Genomic DNA, 23,041 nt, shown 5'->3' with positions numbered 1-23,041 from the left:
ACACCCATGAGCATGCAAGGTGCTAAGTGGCTCCAGTAGGATGCAGTGTCCGGACAAGCCACACCTGGGGCCGGGCAGACGGGGGAACTCGCACTCCGGTGCGGCTGGTCCCTGGAGGTGCACAGTTCTCATCTGTCCATGCCTCCTGTCTGGAGCAGGCGGTAGTGTGGCAGCCGGTACGATGAAGCGTGGAATCCAAGCATGGAGGGAGGGGGTGACGCAGCAGTGCAGCTCATGGTGAAGGCAAGAACCCATCGCGATGTCCGGAGGAGAGCCGAGGTGACCATGTCACTGTCGCCAGGAATCGTTTGCTTCCCCCGCACGGTGTTACAGATCAAGAGAAGTCACTAGCGATTTTTGAATCCAAGTAAATTGGCATGGCTACTTTGGACTACTGTAACATGGGAGCAATTCTATTCAATGGCCTTTAATACATTGCATTTACATAGCACCTTTCATCCCAGGGTTTAAGTGCTTTAACGGAAGTGGGTACTGTACACCCATTAGCACGGGGGAAACCGAGGCACAGAGTGGTTAAGTGACTTGCCTTACGTCACTCGGCAGAACCGTGGCAGAGTCTGGACAGCCTTAAACCTCCTGACTCCATCAGTTGGTTAGACCACGCTGCTGCCTCAAATGAAGCCACTCCGGCCCCTGCCCTCCCCAGCAACGTGCTCCTACCAATTCTCCAGTGAGGTCTCACACTCCTTTCTGATGCACAAATATATGACAACAACAACAAAAAGAAAAGTGCAGTAAACTAAATGTTTAAAAAAAAAGCACATTTGTGCTGTCTCTGTGCAAAGATAAAAGAAATAAATACATGATTAAAAAATTAAAAAGGTTCACAGTATCACACATGGATAGGTAGCTACGGTAGTGCACGTCTGGAAAACACTGTGTTACTACCCAGGATTCTCTACACCCAGCTGGATGTCTCCGTTGGTAGCTGCGGGTGAGTGGGTGGTTTCTTTGCTGCCCATGTCTGGGATAAGTAGAAATACACGGTTATAGTTTTGCTCCGTTCTGAAATGCAGTGCCTGGGATCCTGCAGTGCAGCAATACTGGTGTCAGCAAGCTCTTCCCCATCCCACTGGAACGGCTGCATCAACGAAAAGGGAACACATCGACCTGCAGAGGGAATCACTGCTCTCTGGGGCTTCTGTGTCTGCATAGAGATTACTGCAAGAGGCAGAGAAAACAGAGTCAATACCCAAGCATCTGCCTTGCGTTCAGTTAGGTCTGAGCCCAGCCAACTCCCCAGAGTCAAAACGAGCGTGAAGAGAGAAGCCTGTTTGTTTTGCATCCTCCAGTAACGACAACATGACTGGAGAACTTCAGCTCCCCAAAGCTTTCACTGCACCAAATGATTTGGAACAAGCCACAACCCTTGCTGAGCAGACCGGGTCTCTGCCAGCACAGGAGATCTCGTCTGCTGCCACAGAGCTGATCTGAGATGCAGCAGGGCTCTGCCGCAGCCATGCAAGAGCCCCTTGCTGCACAGAGGCCACAGCAGCTCCCTCTGCAAGCTGACCTTGCAGGGGGAGCACAAGCTCCGACCTCAACCCACCGGGCACCCGGCACACGTTCTTGTACACTTACTGTATCGCTCTCCTCATCGGAGACAGAGTGGAGTTGAGCGCTATAGTGGAGCGGGGAGTAAACCCAACTCCTCTCGTCTGTCGGCTGCCAGAGTGGACAGAGACGGCGGGGAGAATGCAAGGAGAGCAGCAGCAGAGCAGGGAGCAAAGGAGAGAAGAGGAAAAAATAAAAGGAGAAAATAAAAAGAGTAGGAAACAATACAGTAAGAACAGCTGTCTGCCTGGAGGGAGAGAACCGAGCTCAGCGGCAGGTCTCGGCGGAGGAGCCCTTCCTCATCCTCGGTACATACCTGCTCCCTACCAGCTGGGACATGGGGCAGCCCGCCAGCAGCTGACATTGGACCCTGCTCCAGCTGCAGTGGGGATGGCACAACCTCTTCTCTTGCAGGGACAGATTTTTTTAGAGCTTTTGAGATGCCAGGGAAACCTCAGCTCCCTGCGACAGCATCACCCCGGCTCCAGAGAAACCGAGAGACAGGGGCAGTGACTTACCTAAGGGTAGTGACAGCACGCTCTGTTCCTGCTCCCCACTCCCAGCTCTCAACCCCATCTCCCAAGCCCTGTGCATGCTACAAGCTGGCACCTCTGGTGTCCAGGAGGGCTTTTACAGCAAAACCTGATCTGGTTTGCCGTGCCTTCCCCTTCCCTGCAGGCCAAGCAAGGCAGCAGATGGGTGGGTTAGGCCATGGTGGATGGTGGCCACAGAAAGGAAACAGTTATCGCCTAGAGTCTTGGAGACAGTGGGGTGATGGGAACAAGTACAACAAGGAAGGCAAAACACAACTGGATCTTCGAAAGAATGGGAAGCAGACATGCATTGAGGGAGCCGGTTATCACAGCACTGGGCACCAGTGTGACAAAACACACTTCTGCTGCTGACACCGCACAGAGAAGCCCAGGCAGATTCAAGGGCTGGTGTCTGCTTCCAGTGTTCCCGGGGGGGGCCCCACTTCCACTGCAAATAGGCTCTTTTGGCTCCAGAGGCGCTCCCAGACAGGGGAGACTGTCCCCTTTGACTCAGCCTGCGGTTTGCAAAGGAAGAGAAATGGAACTGGATACTTGGAAGAAGCCTGCGAGGGTTCCCAGCCCAGGAACCAAGTGTAACAGTCTACAATGTAAAAGAAACTACAAAAAGCCAGAGGAGCTTTGAAGCACTGGGCTCTGCATGATGAAACCCATCAATAATTGCAGCTACATTAGCAGAGACCGCTGTCAGGAAGGAAGAGAAACCCTTGCCTGGAGCTTCTTACAGGGCTCTGCTAGAGGTGCAGGAAAGCTCAATGCTGCATAAAGCCTGCCCCACATCCTGTTTTTCAACCATCATGACTGAACCACATGCTCCAGCCAGCCTCTTTCAGAGCCTTTTAGGAGCTCAGACGCATGCAGGGAGCGGAGATAAAGGAGCATCCGGTGCTTGGTATTAACCCGCCCGGTGCTGGGGCAGCGAAACCCAGCCAAGGGGGCAGGAGGAGCTGCCGGGACAGGTTGCCCGTTTGCCCACGTAGGTGCAGCACTTTCCTCATGCCATCAGCCGAGGCCAGGAGGATGTTAGAGCCCCTGCTTCCCCATGCACCCTGCCTGACACCCTCTCCACTGCTCCCTTGCCTGGTAAAGGCAGGTGCTGGGAGGACCACGCTACACAAATGCTTGTGCCAAGGTTCTGACAGCACTGCCATTACCCTCTGAGGACATGAGCGCTCCCAAAGCCTGAGAAGGGAAATACTAAAACCCAGAGCAGTCTGAGCTCTGGATTCAGCCCCTAAATGCTCAACTGCTTCCCTACATCTTTCAGAAAGAAAAGGAAAACCCTCACTGCTCACAGAAAACCTGCAGCGAGGAGGGAGCACATCAGTGATGTTGAGAAGGGCTGGAGAGCAGAAACCATCCCTAACCCCACAGCAATTCCTAAGCCATTTGGCTTTGAGTTGCTCACTGTCCCAGCCACAAGCCTAAAAACTTATATTTGCAACTGGATTTTTTGCAGCTTCAAAACATCTTAATGGTCTCTTTAGAACCCCATCTAGCTTCCTGGGCCAAGGGAGCCGAGCCTAATATTACCTACAAAGGCTCAGGTGCCTCTCTGTCCAGGTCTGGTGCTGGCAAGTTTGTCCAAGGGTGGGGTGACACTGCAGCCCACGCCACGGCACAGCTGTGTCACCAGCCTGCAGAAAAACAGGGCAGAGCATGCGTTTCTGCAAGATCCTACAGGGAGATCCATTTGTGTGATTTTGATATGCTTCCCTGGTTTCTAATGGCCACACAATACAGAGCCACAGCATCCAAGGGAAATGGAGTGCTGGCCCCAGTGTTTCAAAGCTGCAGCTCTGCTCCCTTATGTGCTAGCATGTTCACTTACAATCCCAGAGGAAAGCGAGGTGGTTCGGAGTCTGCGCTGGCGGGGAGAGTAAATCCAGTACCTCCCATCTGTGAACTGGATGGCCCCAGTGCAAGTGAAGTGAGAAAGGAAACAGAGGAAAAAAGGATGACATGAAAGACAGGATGAAAGAGAAAGCAAAAAACAAGAGGTTGGGCAACTCTGGGCCTGAACGGATCAGCAGGCAGGAAAGCCGTGCGTGGGAACAGCAGCACCCATGCCCTGCCACATTCTCTGCACTTTTATTCCCCTGGGGGTAAACAGGAGGATAAAGTGGAGAGCACTTTCAGGAGCAGATGTCTAAAGATCAGATCAGTCTCCTGGGAGTTGACAAATCATCCTCTGCACACAGCATCCCTTCACTGACCATCACCCCCTGGAGCACTCCGGCAACAGAGCAGCTGTGGTCCAAGCCCGCTGCACTCCGGTGCAGCCTCACTTGAGCTCCAGCTCAAGTGGTTTTCCAATGAGAGTGCCCGTGGGAACCCAAATCAGCTTTTCCCTTCATCCCAGCAGTGACAAACACTCCACAGCACACGACACACATTTAATGCAAAACTCAAGGACTTAGATGAAGTAAGAAATGCTGATGAGCAGTCAGTCACAGTCTCGGTAAGCACACACTGCACACAGATGGTTTCCTCCGGATAGAGAGCTGCCCCTCAAGTTGGGGGGAGTCCATATGTGCAGGGACAGGGAGGAAGAGGAGCTGACCCTTGCCAGAAGACACTTGCCAGTGGAGCAGGCAGTATCTGCAGGCAGCTTGCACACAGCTGCCATCCACAGGCAAAGAAAGAGCAGCCAGTGTTAGAGGGAGCTGTTTGCATTTTGAACAGCATGCATAAAAACCCAAACAGACAAGCTTTTAAAATGGAGCTGATTCCTTCCACCGCTCCCACGAGCCTCAGAATGACTCTGCAACGAGTGAGCAGCTCTGCAGGAGAGTCACGCAAGCACAGGGAAAGGCAAATGTTGCCATTTTTAGGTTAGCCTGAAGGAGCTTATCACGGGGGCTCAGCTCATCTCCATTGCCATATAAGCGACAGCAATGAGTCGGAGCAGGGAGGAGTTGGGCACCTCTTTTAATGAGAAGGTTCCAGTGCCCAGGCATGGGGGAGAGCTCTCACGGGTCAGATCCTCAGCTCTGCTCTGGGAATCCATGGGGCAGGTACATGTTGCTAAAAAACTCTTCCCTGTTCTGCAGAAGCTGCCCAGACCTTGCGAGAGCTGACCAAGGAACACAGTGCCAGGCTCCACGGCACTCTGCTGCCAACCAGCAACCACCTCACTTACTCCCTGTCTCAGCACTAGATTTTCACTGCATCACCTAATGCATCTGCCTGCAGGGAAAGGAAAAGCCAGAGTTCACCAGAGCCCGAGGTCACCCCTGCTGCAACCACCTCCCTTCTGGCTCCAGGCCACTGTGGCACATTTGTGTTCAGGAAAGCAGCCAGGTGCTCTGGCTGAGGAAAGAACCACCTCTCAGTTGCATCTACATTCACCTTGGCTTGTCCTGGGAGTGAACACACTGGCCTAGATAAGCCCTTCAACACTTGTGCTTGGAAGTAGAGCAGCACACCTACAGCTACATCCACAGCAGCAGTGCCACCCATCTGAGCCCCACTAGATGCTGGTTTGAGTTCTCCAAGGGTTAATCCAGTTCCCTGCATTCAAAGACCCATCCAGCGTTAAGATCTCAAGGTGCTCAACACGAAGATGGCACGGGGCAGACACTGCCCTGCACCCGACTGCCTGAAATCGAGACTATTACAGCCTCATCCAACCTTTCCCATCACACCCTAATGGGCCAGGTGAAGGTGTCTTACAAAGTATATGTCTGTGACTGGCACGTCATCTTCATCCGAGGCCTGGCTGGCTGGTTCGGAGGCCTGGCTGGCTGTCTCCACCTCTATTGTAGCTGTGGATGTTACGATGGCACAGGCTGAAGAAGCCGCCTCTCTGGAGGGGGAATAAATGAGAAGAGTCTAGTCACTGCGATCAGAAAAGGAGCAAGACTGTATGATTTATTACAGAGGAGCTGAAGACGCTCCACTGTCACATCCAGAAAGATCAGGTCAGGCCAGAAGTAACAGTGCTCAGCTTCACTGTCTGGGGGAGCACCTCTCTCTCCAGGAAAGCTGGTGCCTTACAAATTCAGCCTCCAGCACAAGTTGCCACAGACCAAGTGACACCAGGCAGGGCAATGCAAAGCTGCCCAATGCTCTGAAACACTCACTCTTTGTCATCTTCTTCGGGAGCTACAATCTCCACGTCACACTTGGGCTCCAGCTCGACACTGATCTGCTGAAGCTCCTCCTCAACCCGCACCTCCTCGTGTGACCTGGAAACCAAAGACAGACAGGCCCAAAGGCTTGGTTGGGCACTATTTATGCACAGTCCTCAATTTTAGGTCAGCCTCAATCAGTCCTGAGTCAGCCCAGCCTCTCACACCGCAACCTCCCACAGGAGCGAGCTGCGCTGGTCTGCCCCAGCACATGGCTGCCTGCTGCCAGCCACTCGCAGCACCGAGCTCCTGGCACGGACCAAGCTGTTGCTTTTGGCTCAGAGGGAGCTGTCAGACCTCCCAGAACGGAGGATTTGGATAACCAAAACTCCCAGGCAAAAGAGTCAGTCCTGTCAGATTGCAGTGCTCAAGGCTAACAAGGTAGGAAAAGAGGACAAGAGGAAATGGATTAATTAGCCAGTGCTGCAGAAAAGACAGGCAGTGTCAAATGGAGTACAGGAGGGAAGAGGAGAATTGGCCTCCAGGGAAAACCTGTGTCCAGAGTTAGCCTGGCATTATCTATCAACCACACACGGGCCAAAGCCTCCAACCTTTTCCGAGGCTCCCAGCACACCAAAGCTGCTCAAATGCACTCCAGGGTTAACATCAGATTTATCTGCACGCTCAGGAGCTGTTTGTGACAGTCTTCAATTTAATACCTCATGCTACTAAAGTAATTGCTTGTGCTAGTGGGGCTGGCTCCATAGTCCTCATGGGAAGGAGGAGCAGGCGCTTGCCAAGCCGAGGACACAGTCTTGGGGAAGGGATGAGCTCCGGCTTCACGGGCAGCGTCGTCCTGCTCTGCGCTGCCCTGGCTGGGGGCCAGAGCCAGCAGGCGGCACTCCTGCCCAGCTCGGTGCAGGGAACTGCTCCTCTCCTCCTGGCAGGGCTGGGTCTCAGAAACCCAGAGGGAATTCCTCAGCAGATTAGAATAATCAGAGGTGTGACATGTTCTTGAGCAAACTGGATAAGGTATTTTTCATTTCAGCTCAGGAATGTAAATGCATGCTTTAATAGCTTTGTTCTTGCACTGGCTTTCACCAGGGGATCACAGAGTGCTCTACAAATACACAGGTCCCTGCTCCCCTAGAAAGGGCACACTGAGACACCACCACCAGAAATGGAAAAATTAGGCAAAAAACAGCAAAGAAGGCCACACTTGTGTGGGGTGGTTGTAACTGTGGCAAATCTGTGACAGACAGATCTACTTCTGACCAAGACGCTAAGCTCCCTGTATGGTCCAGGGACAGTCACTTCAATTCACCTGACCTATTTCTGGATGAGTAGTCACATCCCACAGCAACTCCCTCCATTAGGTACCAATGGAATCCGGAGTAACTCGGGCAAAGTCACTGCATTTTGCCAAATGGGTCCCCACCACTGGTTGCCCGAGTTTAAGTCTCCAATTTTCAGCAATTTCAGACAATAAATTCTGCAGGAGGTGAGGTGCTTCGCAGGTCCCTGACACTTCAACAGGAGCTGCAAATCAACAGCAAGTAGGTCCTCACCCTCCAGTGACAGGAATTTACCAAGATTCAGCGACATGCAGCATCCAGAGGTACTTTCATTAAGAAATACCAGGGAAAGGGATTTTTTCACAGTGTATGTGGTCTGAAGCTCAGCAAATCACTAAAAGCCAGGAACAAGTGGAGATGCCTGTAAGATGGTGGAAACCCTCATCTTCCAAAGTCCTTGTCTTCCTCTGAAGCACCAGACACTGACTGCAGGGAGAGAGGACATCAGCCTGTCCAGCAGCTCCTCTGGCTAACGGCATATCCCAAGACTGAGTCTCTGACACGCATTTCAAAGTCTGTGCCTGCAACACTTACAAGATGTCTCGGAAAGCTAGGGCAGAGTCAGCAGCAAACACGGCTCCTCACGCAGATCCCGCTGACACAGGCAATGGGGTCATTTTTACTGGTGCAAAAATACGCAAGATAATTATATGATGTGAGCCTCTAAATCCAGACATCCCTATGCAGTAGGGGATTTTTGTCCTACCTTGCCCTTGGCTCTGAGCCACCTATCACCACAGGAGGGAAAAAAATAAAACGCTCAAAGTACCCAAGTTTCTGAAAACACTGGAAGCTACTTCTCTGGGGACTAAGGGTGCTCAGTACCTCACAAAGTAAAAGCCCTTTCCCATAGGCACACCCACCGCACCCAGGCAGCGGGCAGATGCACGGAGGAGGAATGTTCCTGCTGTTAAGGCTCGCTTACCCAGTGGGGGACATAAATGACCCTCCTTGATTCTGGTGATGGTTAGGTGGGTAAATTTGGACAACTTGGTTATCCCCTTTCCCATCAAATAACAGGGGTAATATTTCAGGTTCCTTGCAAAGCACCGAGAGGTCTGCTTGTAAGGAAAATTCTGCATATGAAATAGGGATCAACTGATTGCAGGAAGAAGCTCATCATCCTGCAGAGGACCATGCCAAAATCTTGGGGCCGCTGAGATTCACATTCAGCCCTCCAAGAGACCTTTGCACAGGGACAAACGCGAGGTCTCTGTGCAGCAGTGCAAGAAGAGATGACACTTTTCTCACCTGCCATCCTGCCCTGAGGAGTGTGTGCGCCTCCTGCAGAAAGAAACCAGAACAGTAGAGTTTGAGGGGTTATTTAAGACAGAAATCCTACACTGCCCCCACCCCATGAGAGAGACGTTCTACTTAACAGCTGACACTTCTCCCAGCAATAATTAATCCCATCAAAGCTGTGTCTGCTTGCTCCCAGGAGAGATTTAATTAAAATTGGTCATTAGCATTCCAGAGCACAGGGCAGCCTGCTGAGATCTGCAGCACAAAGAGGAACGGCAGCCACTTGACTCCAGTGGGAGCAGGGGATGAGTGCTGTCCTCACCTGTACCTGGGCTGCTCGGAGGTCTCCGAAGGGGATCGCTCAGGAACAGAGAGAGATGTTGAAGATAGTGTTGTGGCTATGGAGGCTGTGGTAGCTTCTTCAAAGGAAGGAGGTGTGCAGGGTAGCAGGTCTGGCCTGCCTGCTGGCCCGGAGGAAGGGCAGGAGAGGTGCAGGAAGAAAAAGATGAGTAGGTCAAACACCAACACCTTACCTACACCAGCCCTGTGTGAAGCTGTTCCACCATCAACCTGCACACCCTCACTGGGACTGGTCACTTAAAATCACAAACGGGCAAGAAGTTTAGCTGGCTGTATGAACACAACAGCTTCTCCCAAGGCACCCTCTAGACAGAGCCAGTAAGCACCATTTCCAACATCACAGACAGACACTACAGGAAACATAATGCCAATGAAGACATCTCACTGGTAACCAAAGCTGGATTAAAGGCTTGGATCACCAGAGATAAGTACCCAAGTGAATTAAGAGATGAATTGAGTGCTTGCTGCTTTGCATGGGTAAAAATCTAACACCTGCGGACTCACAGAGCCTGTCCTTCACCACTCATCTGTAAATCCAGCCCAGATGGAACTGATGAAAAGCCAGCACAGAACCAGGCCATTCATCCTTTTTTCAATGGCAAGATCTTGCCCCTTATTAAGGACAGTGTTTGGACAGTTGAGTACTGCAGTTCCCAGTTTCCCCCCCTGCTCTTTTGTTTTTTTAAAAGGGTGGAAAATTCAACTTTCTGATCGCTTTTGGGCTATGACTGCTGGTGCCAGTTGTCAACGGCTGCCTTGCAGCAGTGATGCAAAGCAACCATTTTTACTGCAGAACCATACAGTGCTGCAAAGAAGGGATTTGGTCTTCTTCGATGCAGAGGCGTTGCCTCCCCAATCAACTAACCACTGGTGCTGCGACAAAACAATATACTTTTACCTTCTCCCCTGTCCTGGTTAAGTTTAGCACCTGCAAAGCACAGCAAGACATGCAATGAAGAGCTATCCATCAAGGAAGACATGTGGTCGGTGCACAGTGGGGAACTTGACGAGAACAGGGGAGGATCCTAAGGAACTGCTAGGAAAGAGGGTAATCACACAGCCAGCAGACACCAAACGAGACCATTACCTTCATCATCAAGTGTGGGGTAACTCCTGGCTGCACGAAGATCATACTGTGTTTCGTCCTTTTCAGATGGAAGCTGGCTGGCTGAAAATGCAGCTGTTGGACCGGCTGTCTTGACAGCTAGCAAGGCACTACGCCCTTTCTTTGAGGGAGATGACTTCAGAGCTGGATGAGAAGAGTGAAAGAGAAGACAAAATTATCACCACCAACTACTGTCACACCAAAGGCACTTTTCCCTTCATATGGAGAGGCCTCTGCCCTCTGACACACCCACTCTCTAAGTGCCATCTCCAAAGACTGAGCCTGAGTCAGGCTGCAGGGAGAGCTCCTGGGTGGGAGTCTGAGCAGACCAAAGCAAGCCGCAACAACCTGGAGGCTTTGCAGTTCCCCAGCTTTGCTCTATATTACAGTGGAAAAGCCTGCTCAGACTCCGGCCAGAAACTCTCCATGTGGACTGAAGCAGCAAGACTGAGATAAGGCTTGCTTCACATCACAAGGGCAATAGCTCTTGGACTAGGTACTTACAGGAATTCTTTCGAAACACCGTGTTGGTCATGAATTTGAAGAATCTCTCTGCATAAAAGCTGGGTCTGTGTACTGACACTGTGTCCTACAAAGGCAAGAAGCAACTGTTTAATTTTAAAATTATTCCTCAAGGCAGAACTTCTGTAACAACCAATGCAGTCTTTTTTACTCCAACATTTAGCACCGATAGAGCCTTAAAATGGAAAGGCTTAACTGAAACGATCTGATTAATGCTATAAATAAGCCTGAAGCATTGCCTTTGATTTGATTGCATTTGATTATATTCTTGCTGTAATTTTATAATGGATTTTGGTGATTTTATTCCTTTGTAGACTTCCTGGGTTTTTCAAATATTGACCTGACGACATACATGAAATTTCTTCTGGCTTTGCTGGCTGACGTTCAAAGCACACCTGCATACCTTTGCGTATGACATGGACACCAAAATTCAGCCAAAGGTCTCTATACTTTTCAAATGTTTTGCACTTTTTGTTTAAAATAGTAAAACTGAAGCTGTGTCTGCTTCTGATGTTCAACTGTGCTACTATGAACTTGGCATCTACACGTTTCCTTTGCCTTATTATTTAAGGGAAGCTAGGATATGCAATGCTGAAAAATAGTTTCCACATCCAAGATTGCTCTTTTGTAAACATGCACCTGGCTGCTGCAGGAGACAAGACAGCAGGGAAACACTGAAAGGGATTTATTAACAGATAGCTTACTGAAGTGGAAACACAGTCAATCACCAAAGAGAGCAAACACAGGGCTCCAACACATACATGAATATGCGTACAGCTCCTGGTATCATGGAGAGGATGAAAATGACAGATGGGAGCAGAGGAGGAAAGCTGGTAGCACAACAGCCAAACATGCGAGGAGGTGGAGCAAGCAAGAAAAATCTTACTGGGAATAAGTGGCACTACACCACTGTGGAGGCATAAGAGGCAAGAACTATTCCTTTCATCAGCTTCAACTGTGCCGGTTCAGGCACTATAAATAGCAAGGTAATCGGCACCAACTAGCATAAATGAAGCTAAGGCAGGTAATCCTGATGAGACCTGGACGATTCCTGCCTCTGTACGGGCACTCACCCCATCATGGACAAGGGCCTTCCAGGTATGTTCTAGCTTCTTGATGAACCTAATTCCAGGGGAGAAGTGGAGAGAAAAAGAGAGACACAGATTCAGGCACGTACTTTATATCTAAGCCACCTTTCGTACCCCACACAGGAGAGATCACCGAGCTGCTAACAATTCCTCCTTCATCTGGAGTGCAGCTTTCCTCCAGCCAAGAGAGGTCAGCTGAGCACACTGGCATCTCTGCAGTCAGGTCAGGACTGCCTGGGAACCCTACAGGGAAGGAGGAGCTGGGCTGGAAGACGGGCAGTAAATCACCTTCCATCCCTGGAGATACGCTACCCATCCTAGGCACAGAGACGGGAATCTTCTTTACGAGCAACTCATTATATCTTAGAAAAATGGCTCTGTGTCACCAGCTGTTCTAAGGACAGGATAAAAATCCACAGCCCCCAACATGCATCGACAGACAGCTTTAGGCAGCCTGCCTACTCATTAACAAACTCTTCAGGAGAGGAAAATCTTCCTGATTTCATTCAGTATTAAAATAGATGTTAACACGCTTAAAGGACAGACAACTGCAAAGTTACCTACCTGTATGATTGAAGGATATCTATTATTCCTACATGTAGCAGGAGACGCTCTCCTTTGCCATTCACTGCTGGGATTCCTCCCATCCTGTAGGTAAAACAAAACCTCAGCAAGCGCAGCCTCAAAAAGAGCAGCTGTAATAACCCTGAGACCTGCGGAAGGGTGGACGGCAGCACTGAAAAGAGGGCTCTGATGCGGTGGTCAGATACAACACAAAACCTGTGAAGTCACTTTGTGCACAACCATGGGAAGTCACCTACTGACCTAGGCCATCTCACACGAGGTGTCCCCAGGGTTACTGCCTGCCTGGATCGCCAAATACCAACTATCAGGACAGGACCTGCGTCGCGTGGCAACAGCTCTGCCTGGGCCAGAAAGCATCACATCGTTTTTTCTTAGCTACAGGACATTTTATTCTGGGGATCAGATTATTTTCAGGTCAGTGTGAGCTGTCTGCCTATTAGGACAGCAAACCTTTAAGGACGAGGGTATTTCTGGTCCCATCCACACTAATATCAGTCCTGCCAAAGGTGCAGCAACCACAGACACCAGCACACAACAAAAGCATGCAGGTATCAGGCAGGCCACTACAGTTAATGCTGCTACTTGAAAGAATGGAAACACCAAAGTATTATCCCAGCTCCACCATGACTGATCCTCCATCAAAACAGGAGCAGGCGGTTTCAGACAGCAACAAACAGCAAACTCCATGATTTTTTAGCAAGCTTGGCCCACAGAGCCAGAGAAACAAAGTCACAAGAGCCACCTGCAGCCCAAGAGCCGCAGATCGGGCACAGCACAGGACAGGTTTTGGGCAACCCCCTCCAACCCACAGGTCCACCAGTGACTCCAACACTTGGCTACATTGGTGTTTGCTAACCACACTGGGATGATCTCGGGGTACTGTCAGGGATTCCACAGATGGGGTGATGGAGAACAAACTCCAAGCTCCTAGGGACAGGCTGATCCCTACTTCCACTCTAGTATTTGGATGCTGAGCTAGAACTGAGCTAGTTTCTCCTCCTCAGAGCATGGGTGTGTGTTTAGAGGCTGTTACAGGAGCTGACAACCTACAGACTGGCCTAAGAAGAGAGATCATTGTGAGGCTGGAGTCTTACAGAAATATTTCCTACCCCAGCTTCCCCCTTTCGCACCGCATTGCTTCACTGGCAGCCGTGCCATAACCCCCAGGAGAGCTGCTCACTCTAACAGTTCATGTGGCCCTCAGGTAGGGATCTACTACTCCAGCCTCCACCTCTGCCCCTCCCAGCAGCCCAAGAGAACCAGGTTTTCACCTACGTGTCGTCTGTGTCTATGGACTCCCCCCGGGCAGCCCCACCCTGGATGGACTCCATGGCCGTGGAGTAAAGTGCCTTCTGCCCCACAGGACGCTTCTCATCCGACGTGCTGTGGGCTCCCTCAGACTGTCGCTCACGCTCTTGCTGGTCTATGTTATGAACCCCAAGCAGGAGGCTGTAGTCCATGATTTTAAAACTTTCCAACACCTACAGATTAGTATTGAGTTTAAGAACAAAGACAAAATATCAGGCCAGCAGCTCAAATACAGCACAGATCCCAAAGCATGGAACAGCCTGTCCATATTCCCACTAACAACTCCTTTGCCAGAGCTTGAACATTTCTGAACAGTCATCTCTGGACTTGATCGCATAAGGTATGGCCATCCCACAATCAACCCAAAGGGCTGAAGGCTTGCAAATAACACTGTTATACCATGTTTCTGCTGCACACTGTATAGGAAAAAGGTATTTAGTCCCAACAGCCCAGCTACAAGTGGAGCAGGATGCCACAGTTTGAGGCACCGGGCAAAGGAATGCAGCCTTAGTCCTCACAGGCTGTCGTGAGATCCAACTCCACTGCTTTTCTTTCAGGGAAAAGGGCAGTAAAAGGGATTTATCCTGCTTTGGGGTTAACACATTAGCAAGGTTCTCAATCATTTGCTCTTCCTCATGCTTGGGAGCCACAGAATTTCATTAACTTGCTCCCCAAGCTACACACCCCCCCTTACCAGACAGTCTCGTTGCAACGTTTTCACCAATGCACTGAAGGTGTCTGCATCCAACATCAGGCCCTCGGGCATGTCTTGTATGAAGTCTAGATCCTTGTATGTAGGGCTGGACTTTTCTTTTTCCTTCTTGGATGCCCGGCGTTTATAGGTTGAGCCTTTCAGGTCAAATTTCAGGTGCATTTTCACCACGCGAGGCAGAATGTTGTTCATCACAACCACGCGGATGTTTTTGCCTCCTGATTGCACACAGTACAGTCCATAAAACTTCGGCAGCAGTGTCCGTGGGTTCTGGTTCAGATTCTACGGTGGGGTTGGAAAAAAAGCATGGGAAAAGGTAATTTTGGCAGAAGACTCTTGCTGTGTTCAACACAAAGCATGTTAACAGATCTTGGAGCAGTCAGACTAGGGCTTCTTCACCTAGACATTTTCTGAACTTTACATGAGAGCTTACTGTACACGTCTGACAAACTCTTGCATTTCATTGGCTTTAGGACCTGAAAATACCACTATGCCTTGAATACAGGGAATGAGACATACAGCACTCCCTGGGCAAACAACCAAGTCCGGAAATTCCCTGCTTTCCCCATCAACAGCAGCTAAAAACGGTAAAGCAAACTGGAAGGGAAATAAACACAGTAAGTGGGAACTTCAAGTTAAAAAAGAACAGCTATCTTTGTCTCTTCTGAAGTGTCAGAAATCAAGAGCCGTTCTCTGGCCCAGAATAAACTATGGACATGGTATTTTTTTTAAACAAAACAACATCAATTTTCTCCTCTTTTTGCAGAGTTGCTTTATAAAACACAGTTGGCCAGAGAGCACGGATATCCTGCTCTGCTATCATGTCCTTTTTTTAGGCAGCGGTATTATTAGGAATGACATGACAGGCATGATTTGCTTGTTCAGCTTTGGGAAAATTTGGGAAGGAAACAGAACATCTCTGCTTGCTACAAAAGAAAGGGCAGACCTGACAGATTCTCTGACAGACGGCAGAAGCATGACTGTATTAAAATTTCATGCCCCTCCTCATCTCACCTAAATGGCAAACGAGTAAGCCTTCTTTGTTACTGTGCTGTTCAACACGGTGCAAGCGAAAAGCAGAGGCAGGCAAGACCAAATGCAAACAGAACTTGCCCAGCTTTAAAGTAACTCAAGATGAAGCCACTCTGCTTCCTTTCCACTGACTCCTTTTAAACTGCATGGGTTTCTCAAGGACAGCAGAAGAGATCATGTGTTAGCACCACAGTAACCCACAAACGTAAGAACGCTAGAACAAGTAGCGCATAACTCTGCACCAGACAGGTAAGTTCAGTTTAATTCATTACACAGATTGCTAGCCAGGACAACTGCAGAATTCAGGACAACAGTGCAACTCCATTCCCATTCAAAACCCTCCACCTGATTTACTACATACATTAGGCAACAGCCAACACTTTCCAAGAAAGCCCATCCTGTCCAGGAACTTGACTGTCACTTGCAAAAGCAAGCAATTGGCTGTCAGTTATATACAGACACCCAAGACCCTGTCTCACTTTGGCAAATACTCCCCTTGAGCGAGGCAAGTATTTTCATAAAAATAGCGTATGATCACATAAATCAAATCCACTGCAACATGCACGCAGATGGGGCAGCATTAACACTGCTTGCCACCGCCTTCTCCTCGGCATTTCCACGGCAAACAAATCCCTGGGTGGTTCTAACTGAATTTCAGTGCCCTCATCTATAGAGCTGGACCCTTCACCACAGCTAGCCAGGCAAACAGCTCCTGGTTTACACACCAAAGCACTGGGTTTGGTTCCAATTTACTACTTGTCACCACATGTAAGCCCTCTGGGTCTCAATATATTGCCTCGATAGCCCTAAGATTTAGGCAACAGCTATCTGCAGCAGACTGGATGTGCAAAGCTAGCAGGTACCGCAGGAGTCTTTAGCTTGGTACTGCAGCCAGTGGGAGCCAGGACAACCAGCCACTGCCTTCAGAGTAACTCTGTTAAACAGCAGATATGGGAGATATCCAGGGACTGCAGTAGTTTCCCCGCAAAACCAAGGTGGCTGTGTTACTGCAATCAACAGCCATCCTCAAAGCCAGGCTGAGGCAGGTGCACGGTGCCCAACCAAAGAAGAACTAACTAGTGCTGGGAAAAGGACACCCAGAAACACACATCTGGGAAGCCATTTCCAGGCCAGAACACGCCCACAAGCTACAGGCACAATTATCTGCTTCAGGTTTACCCGTGGAGTTTGCAAATAATTGGCAGGATTTGTGCTTCTGGGACTGGCTTCGTGACACACAGTGTTAAAGTTGCCCCGGCACAGGGTGGGCAGGCCACAAGAAACCCAGGTGAGGGACATGCCCTGTGCGATGCCTTGGACAGAAAAGCTGCCACGACGAACCCAAGTCGGGTCCAAGGTGCTGGGTGATACACACCATGTAGTAGCCAGGAAGGAGCTTCTGTAGGAATTCAGCTTCCTTGTGCATCACAGTTTTTATGATGAATTCATCGTCGCTGGTGACATAGAAGAGGGAGCCGCTGGCACCAGGGTTCGACAGCTCTATCAGAGGCTCATTACATAATGAATACTAGGGAGAAAAAGAAAACAAAGATGATGTTTTTAGCCCCCACTCATTGCACATTGAGTTCTACGCCCTTGAGGGCTTTCCCCAGCATGCCGTCTCCCTGTGACATTAAGGGGTAGCAAAGCTTAAGTGAGAACTATTTTCATTGGAGGTTAGGTCTAAGCAGTGGACTACTTAGTGTCCACTAAGCTAGTGGACAATTTACAATTAGAGACCAAGAGTACAGTTCAGAGCATCCCAGCTGCTCAGAATCAAGCTAATAATCTGCTTTCAGTAACATCGAGGCTTCGTAATGACATCTTATCTTTTCCCATTGTGCGTGTACGTGTGCATCACATTTAGGCTCCTTTCAGCACATTACCGCAAGCGCAGATGGAAAGATAGGATTTTAAGAGACATGACAGTCTGCTCAGGGTACCACACATCACCGTGCTGGAGGGAACACAGTGCACTAGCTGTGCTCAGCAGCCTCCTCTGGCCTTGTGCTCCCCTGTTACAGAGGATTTTTACAGCCACATCTCACCCCCTCAATCCTGCTAGAAACACATGAAAAGTATTAGACCAGGTGTCCAAACAAGAAGAGGGGGATCAGCGCTGTGTCAGCACAGCAAGGGGTACTGCATCGGGAACTGAACTGGAAGGACGTTTCTGGACATCAGCATGCAAATAGCAGGTCCTCAGATGAGGACATGCCTAGCAGCAGGAAAGAAAAGGAAGAAAGCGCAAGCACGCACGTGCATTTTGCAGCTAAGTACCAACCCCAAGGTAACTGCGTAGGTCAAGTGGGTTCTGAGCGGGTTCAAGGCAGCATCATGTCAGAGCTGCCACGGCAAGAGGTAAGATGGGGAGAGGGAGGTAGGGTATGTAAGGGACAGAATTAGAGCAATAAATCAAATGCTCATCATTACGTACTGAAAACAGCTTTCAGCACTGCACAGACTAATGATCCAAGACTTTATCAAGTTAATTATCTCATGCATAATTAAAGGCATTTGCTGCTGTGGCAGGCAAGAGAATCAGGGGAAGCAGAAGCAACAAATCAGAGCCGTGACCTTTGCAATTGAGGCAGGCTCTTTGCCCTTTGCCTCACCCAAGTTTTGAGCCACTCATCAAATCAGGCAGCATTATCTTGGATGGCACAGATGGGGACCACTGTTACTGTCAAACCGTGCAATGGCACAGATTTGTTTCTACTTGTAGGTGTTGAGCTATGATTACCCCCGTCTACAGCTGAAGTCAGGAAAAAAAAGGGCTATTAAAAAAGGGGGAGGGCATGCACTTACTTGGACGTGTTCCCTTCCCCGGTTCAACAAATGTCCTTTTCTAAAGAGCAGGACATCACATACATGCAAGGGACCAAATTCAACCCCAGTGTACTCTAAGCTCTGACAGTTTGTACTACTAGGTATTTTAAAAGCAGCCTCTCCAGCTCTGAGTAGCTTTCTGAGCACAAGAACAAGCTGTATTTTATTCTGCCTTTGTAAGATGATTAAAATAACTACACTCACATAGCTCTTGAGTGAGTACACAAGGAAAAATTCCCGTCTTTGTCCTCAGAGCCCCAGGGGACATTACAGGGTCACACCCAGCAGAACACAACTCCTTTTGCTTGTAAACACAGTAAGTTATTGTCACCACAAGCAACAGAGAGGGAACCCCATCACATAGCTTATAGAGCACACACTATATGCAGATCATTTCCTTTCCTTCCAGTGTGAGCTAGCAGCTACCTCTTTGCAAATGAAGACTTGGTTGGGCTGAGTGGTGCTGGTCTTGCTGGGCCTGTCACTGGATCTCCTCCAAAACTGAACAGAGTCCCTAAATCCTCAGCCTGTTCCCACTCCTTGCTGGGATCAGGACGATTCCTCAACTCTTTTCTGTCCCTTTTAGACAAGAATTGCTGACTGCCTTGATTTAGGGACAAGTTTCTTGTGTTACTCTAGACTATCTCAAATAAAGGAGGAAAGACAGAGAAATCCAAAAATCCATCCATACCAAATAATCATCTGGACGAATCCCAAAGAGTTCTCGGAAGTATCGAAAAGCCACTGGTGCATAGGTCTTGAACCTGAAGTCAGCATAATGGTGAGCCGGGGTGAGATTACTGCCTTCGCTGCACAGAACAGACATCACATGAGCAGGGCCTCTGTATTACCATTAGCCAGATATGTATAGTCACATGAAGGCTACTGTACATTTAAGGATGAATTGAGTGAGCCTTGCAAAGAGACATCACAGGAACAACAACAACAAGAAATACCTTTCTTCTGTGGCAGGACAAGAAGAAAATAGGTTTTAAATTATCTGCCAAAATCTATTTCCAAAGAGTACAAGGAACAACCACGGGCCAAGCAGAATATATTTACACAGAGAATACAGCTTTCATGAGCTTTGTTTATTCACAGAGTTAAATTGCTCCCAGAATGGGTTTCTTCCATCTCAAACATGGTATAATCCGTGGAAGAAATTCTAGACAGACAGGTAGGAAGAAAAGCACGTAGGAAGGCTAACAAACTCAAGCATATAGTACTGCATCTTGCATTTACGTCCTTGCAAGCCAGTGTACTGCAGAATCTAACACTTCCCACTGTTACGTTTGTATCCAATGGGTGCATATTAAAAACATTCAGAGCATCCAACTCTGATCTGAAGACAGATGGACGCTCTCTTGAAAAATCAGTGAGAGGAAAAGAAGTAACTCATCTGTTCGTTTTGTTTCCCCTGTCTCCTTTACCTTGGGAAAAAAATGCTCTCCACCACGTAGAAGTCCTGCATCAGGACATCTCTCTCTGGCTTGGAGCTCAGATTGCCAACGGTATATCCAATCCCTAGCTGGATGGCCCCCTTCAGAGTGGATGAGGTGGTCTGGCAGAAAGAAAAGAGCAGTCAGTGAGCATTTCACAGCAGATTATTGTAATAACATCCCCTATATTACAATACAGTTGTGTCTGACTTCTATGGTGTCATCTCGGGCGCTACATGCTGCTAAACAAGTTCAACCAGCTGCTGAAGAGATGGATTAAGGTTTCCAGAAGGTTTGCTGTTTGCAAGATTATGCACTACAAGGGTGCTGCATAAAATCTAAATCAGATTGGTAGCTATTAACAAATGGAACCAGGAAAGCTCAGCTGTGCCATTGCTAACCTTGGGCCCCAACTTCTCTTCTCAGCCTGCCACCTACACGTAACTGCCAGTCCCCACTCCACAAAACCAAACCTTTTTGTAGGTGGTTTCACCAGAAGCATCAACGCCTCGATGACCTATCTTCTTTGCTTGGCCAGGCTGTCCTGGTAGTGATGGTCCCTGCAACGAAAGAGCATGGCTAAAGCCCAGAACAGCAGCTGACCTGGCCAACAAGAACAAGGAGAGCAACACAGGCACAACCACGCTATCACAGTTGTAGAGGACAGAGGGATCGCTCTCTACCACTGGAGAAAGATCTGCAGAGTGCAAACAGGTATAATTGGCACCAGCAAGCCTTAAACAAGGCTGTTTGAATTATACATCCATCCCTCAAGATAAGAAGAGTTAGAATACCCAACCACTCCATCTGACACCCTCAGTACTAACTGGGCAGAGCTTTCAGCAAAGATGCTGAGCCCTGGAAAGATCCGCTTGCTTCCCAGCTGCCAAGATTCCGCAGCAGTTGCTTGACTGCTTTCTCATTGATTTAAAATAGTGATGTATTGAATCAAACAGTGAGAGAAGTCTATTCTTAAAAATCCCATGCCTTCAGGTGTCATACCAATGCCTTGCGCTTCACTGGAGAAATAAGAGACAGATAACAGGGACAACACAACCCTACTCCTGCGTTCACATGGAGATAATCCATTTAAGCAAAATCTCCTTTGTTTACAATTCAAAGGACGAGCCCACACAGGGTGACTGCACTAACAGCTCTTCCTCAAGTTTTGCAAAGAGTTTACAGAAACACTACAGGACTGCCAGGACTTCAGAGCAAGAACAAACCTACTCCTATCCCATCTTCCTCCTCTTCTACCTCTGAGTCTGCCTGGGCCTTTTTTTGCTGATCCAGGAGGGAGCAGATTGTGGCTGTACCTTTTAACAAGCCAACACAATCATGTTTGTGAAGTTCGACAGAGCTCCTTTTGCAACCCCAAGCACAGGGCCTCTATACTCTGCCACAGGGCAACATTTCACCTACTCCCCAGCTCTCCCGCCACCCCAGCGGATTGCAGAGCAGATGGCTAAAACTGCTGGTGAGCCACCAGCCACATTTGGGGTTTGTTACATTAAAGAACAGCCAGGCTTTGGATGTTCCTTTAAGCAGCGTGCAGAGAGACCCAAGGTCACTTCCCAAGTGACAATACTCTATCACTGTCTCTCTCAAGTGCTGCACAGACCCATCTCTCAGAACTGATGTCTACAGCAGACAATGTATAATTTTGTTCAGACTACAGAAGTTCTTTGTGTTTTAGCTTTTAATCAAGGGCTTGCAGCTATTTCTGGTCAAACTGCTTGTACTTCTGGTACTAAGGAGCAGTCTGATTTCTCCTTCAAAAAAATCTTATTTCCTACTCTGTTTTAACTATTTAGCACAGCCAGAGTTGCTTCCAAGCAGTCGTGATTAGCAGTACAGCTTATCCTTTCCTTGCAGCTTCTAACCAACAAGCTGGATCCTATTACATGCAAGCTCAAGCTGTAGCGTCCTGCCTTGCCACATGGCTCATCATCATCCTCTCAAAGTGATTAACAGACACACGTATTGGTTAAGAGATTGCTATCATATGATATGCAGTAACAACAGTCTCTTCCACAATCTCTTGTTCTACCTGTGACTGTGCTTCCAGGGCAAGAAAAAGTGGGGTTATTTGAGCATTGAGCAAAGCAATCAACTTTCACAGAAATTGAGCTTCCTACTATGCATATTTCTGGGGAAGCAAAAAGAATCAAGTGTCACATTCCTGGCAGTTTTATGGGAAGATTTTGCTATCCAGGTATGCAAATATTCATTGTCCCAGGTGAGTAATGTATGTCAGAAAGTTATATCAAACAAAAAACATTTGAACATGGTGCCCTAAACCAAGAGTGTGGGCTTCAGGGAACAGCTTTCAGGCACAGATCCTCCTACTGGATTCTCTGCTGCTAACTGTGAAGAGTTTTGCTCCAGAAGGTAACAGTGATTCAGCAACCTGCGACCTGGATTATGTGTGAGGGAAGATCAGTCCCTTGAGATGTTCCCCTGTTTTATGGCTTCACAAATTACAGCCTCCTTGACTTGCTCGCGGGAGCAGGTGAGACCCAACACAGAGCCCTGGAGATGTCAAATACACAGATTCTCCATTTATCATCTTCAGGTTCTGGTGTGGAAAGGGTGCCCTCAGCCACATACTCACAGACATCGTGGATCACGCAGCTAAAATCGGCCATGTGGTGGGCATAATCCCTTCACATCCCCTCTGTGACCGGTGATGCCAACACAGGGACTCCAGAGACCTGCCACTAATTTTCTTTCTCCCAAATAACAGATACCAAATTTTCAGTAATCTTAAATGTATTTTGAAATCCAGCTTTGGTCAAAAGTCAGGCAGAAGTGTTTTCGAGCTCTGTGTTCTCATTTCTCAACACAGGATTTTTCAAGGCCAGCTTTACACATCTCACCTCTGTGATGGCTGCCTTCTTCGGTGCCAGACCTGAGGAGAGAAGGGAGGAGCATCAGTAAAAGTAGGGACATCAGAAAAAAACCCCACTGAGAAAATAGCCTAATGCTTGCTCTTTCAAGCAAGCTGGAAAGCCTTTAAAAGCAGCTCAGTTTTCAGTTTCACTAGTGCAGGAGTCTGAAGTTATAGGGGTCACCCAAACAATTTCATATTCAGCAGCAGAGGCACATGTTTTCCTAGCGATAATGTTTCCTAGAGGCTTCAGTAGAGATTGTTCTTGTAAATCCCTGCTGCACTGTAAGTAATAGGCCCACACTACACTGAAGAGTCGGTTACATACAGAAGCCCAGAGAGACACTTATGAGGCTGCTTTCCAGCCACTCAGAA

General features: G+C 48.7%; 1 protein-coding gene across 1 annotated transcript; it reads right to left on the bottom strand.

Moving 5' to 3' along the window:
• Positions 1-54: 54 nt before the first annotated feature.
• On the bottom strand, positions 55-22,417 carry PIP5K1C (phosphatidylinositol-4-phosphate 5-kinase type 1 gamma). The gene is made up of 16 exons (XM_075723463.1): positions 22,391-22,417; positions 20,250-20,336; positions 19,768-19,898; positions 19,029-19,146; positions 16,884-17,036; positions 14,459-14,758; positions 13,732-13,937; positions 12,436-12,519; positions 11,857-11,905; positions 10,766-10,850; positions 10,244-10,405; positions 9,119-9,257; positions 8,806-8,838; positions 6,212-6,316; positions 5,802-5,934; positions 55-1,182 (listed from the first exon to the last, which is right to left on the bottom strand). Exons 1-16 carry the CDS (start codon positions 22,394-22,396, stop codon positions 1,180-1,182), a joined length of 1,794 nt encoding a protein of 597 aa, XP_075579578.1. The 5' UTR covers positions 22,397-22,417; the 3' UTR covers positions 55-1,179.
• Between the last annotated feature and the right edge of the window lie 624 nt (positions 22,418-23,041).

Source organism: Pelecanus crispus, chromosome 20, assembly GCF_030463565.1.
Source record: "Pelecanus crispus isolate bPelCri1 chromosome 20, bPelCri1.pri, whole genome shotgun sequence".
NCBI lineage: Eukaryota > Metazoa > Chordata > Aves > Pelecaniformes > Pelecanidae > Pelecanus > Pelecanus crispus.
Note: the sequence above shows the minus strand (reverse complement) of the source record. Positions and strands in the feature narration are given on the sequence as shown.

Excerpts from the sequence above, each read along its gene's own strand:
- PIP5K1C (XM_075723463.1), bottom strand. Across the intron at positions 14,759-16,883 it reads TCCTTCCTGGCTACTACATG|AATCTGAACCAGAACCCACG; the intron begins GTGTGTATCACC and ends ACCCCACCGTAG. Across the intron at positions 13,938-14,458 it reads CGTTGCAACGAGACTGTCTG|GTGTTGGAAAGTTTTAAAAT; the intron begins GTAAGGGGGGGT and ends ACTAATCTGTAG.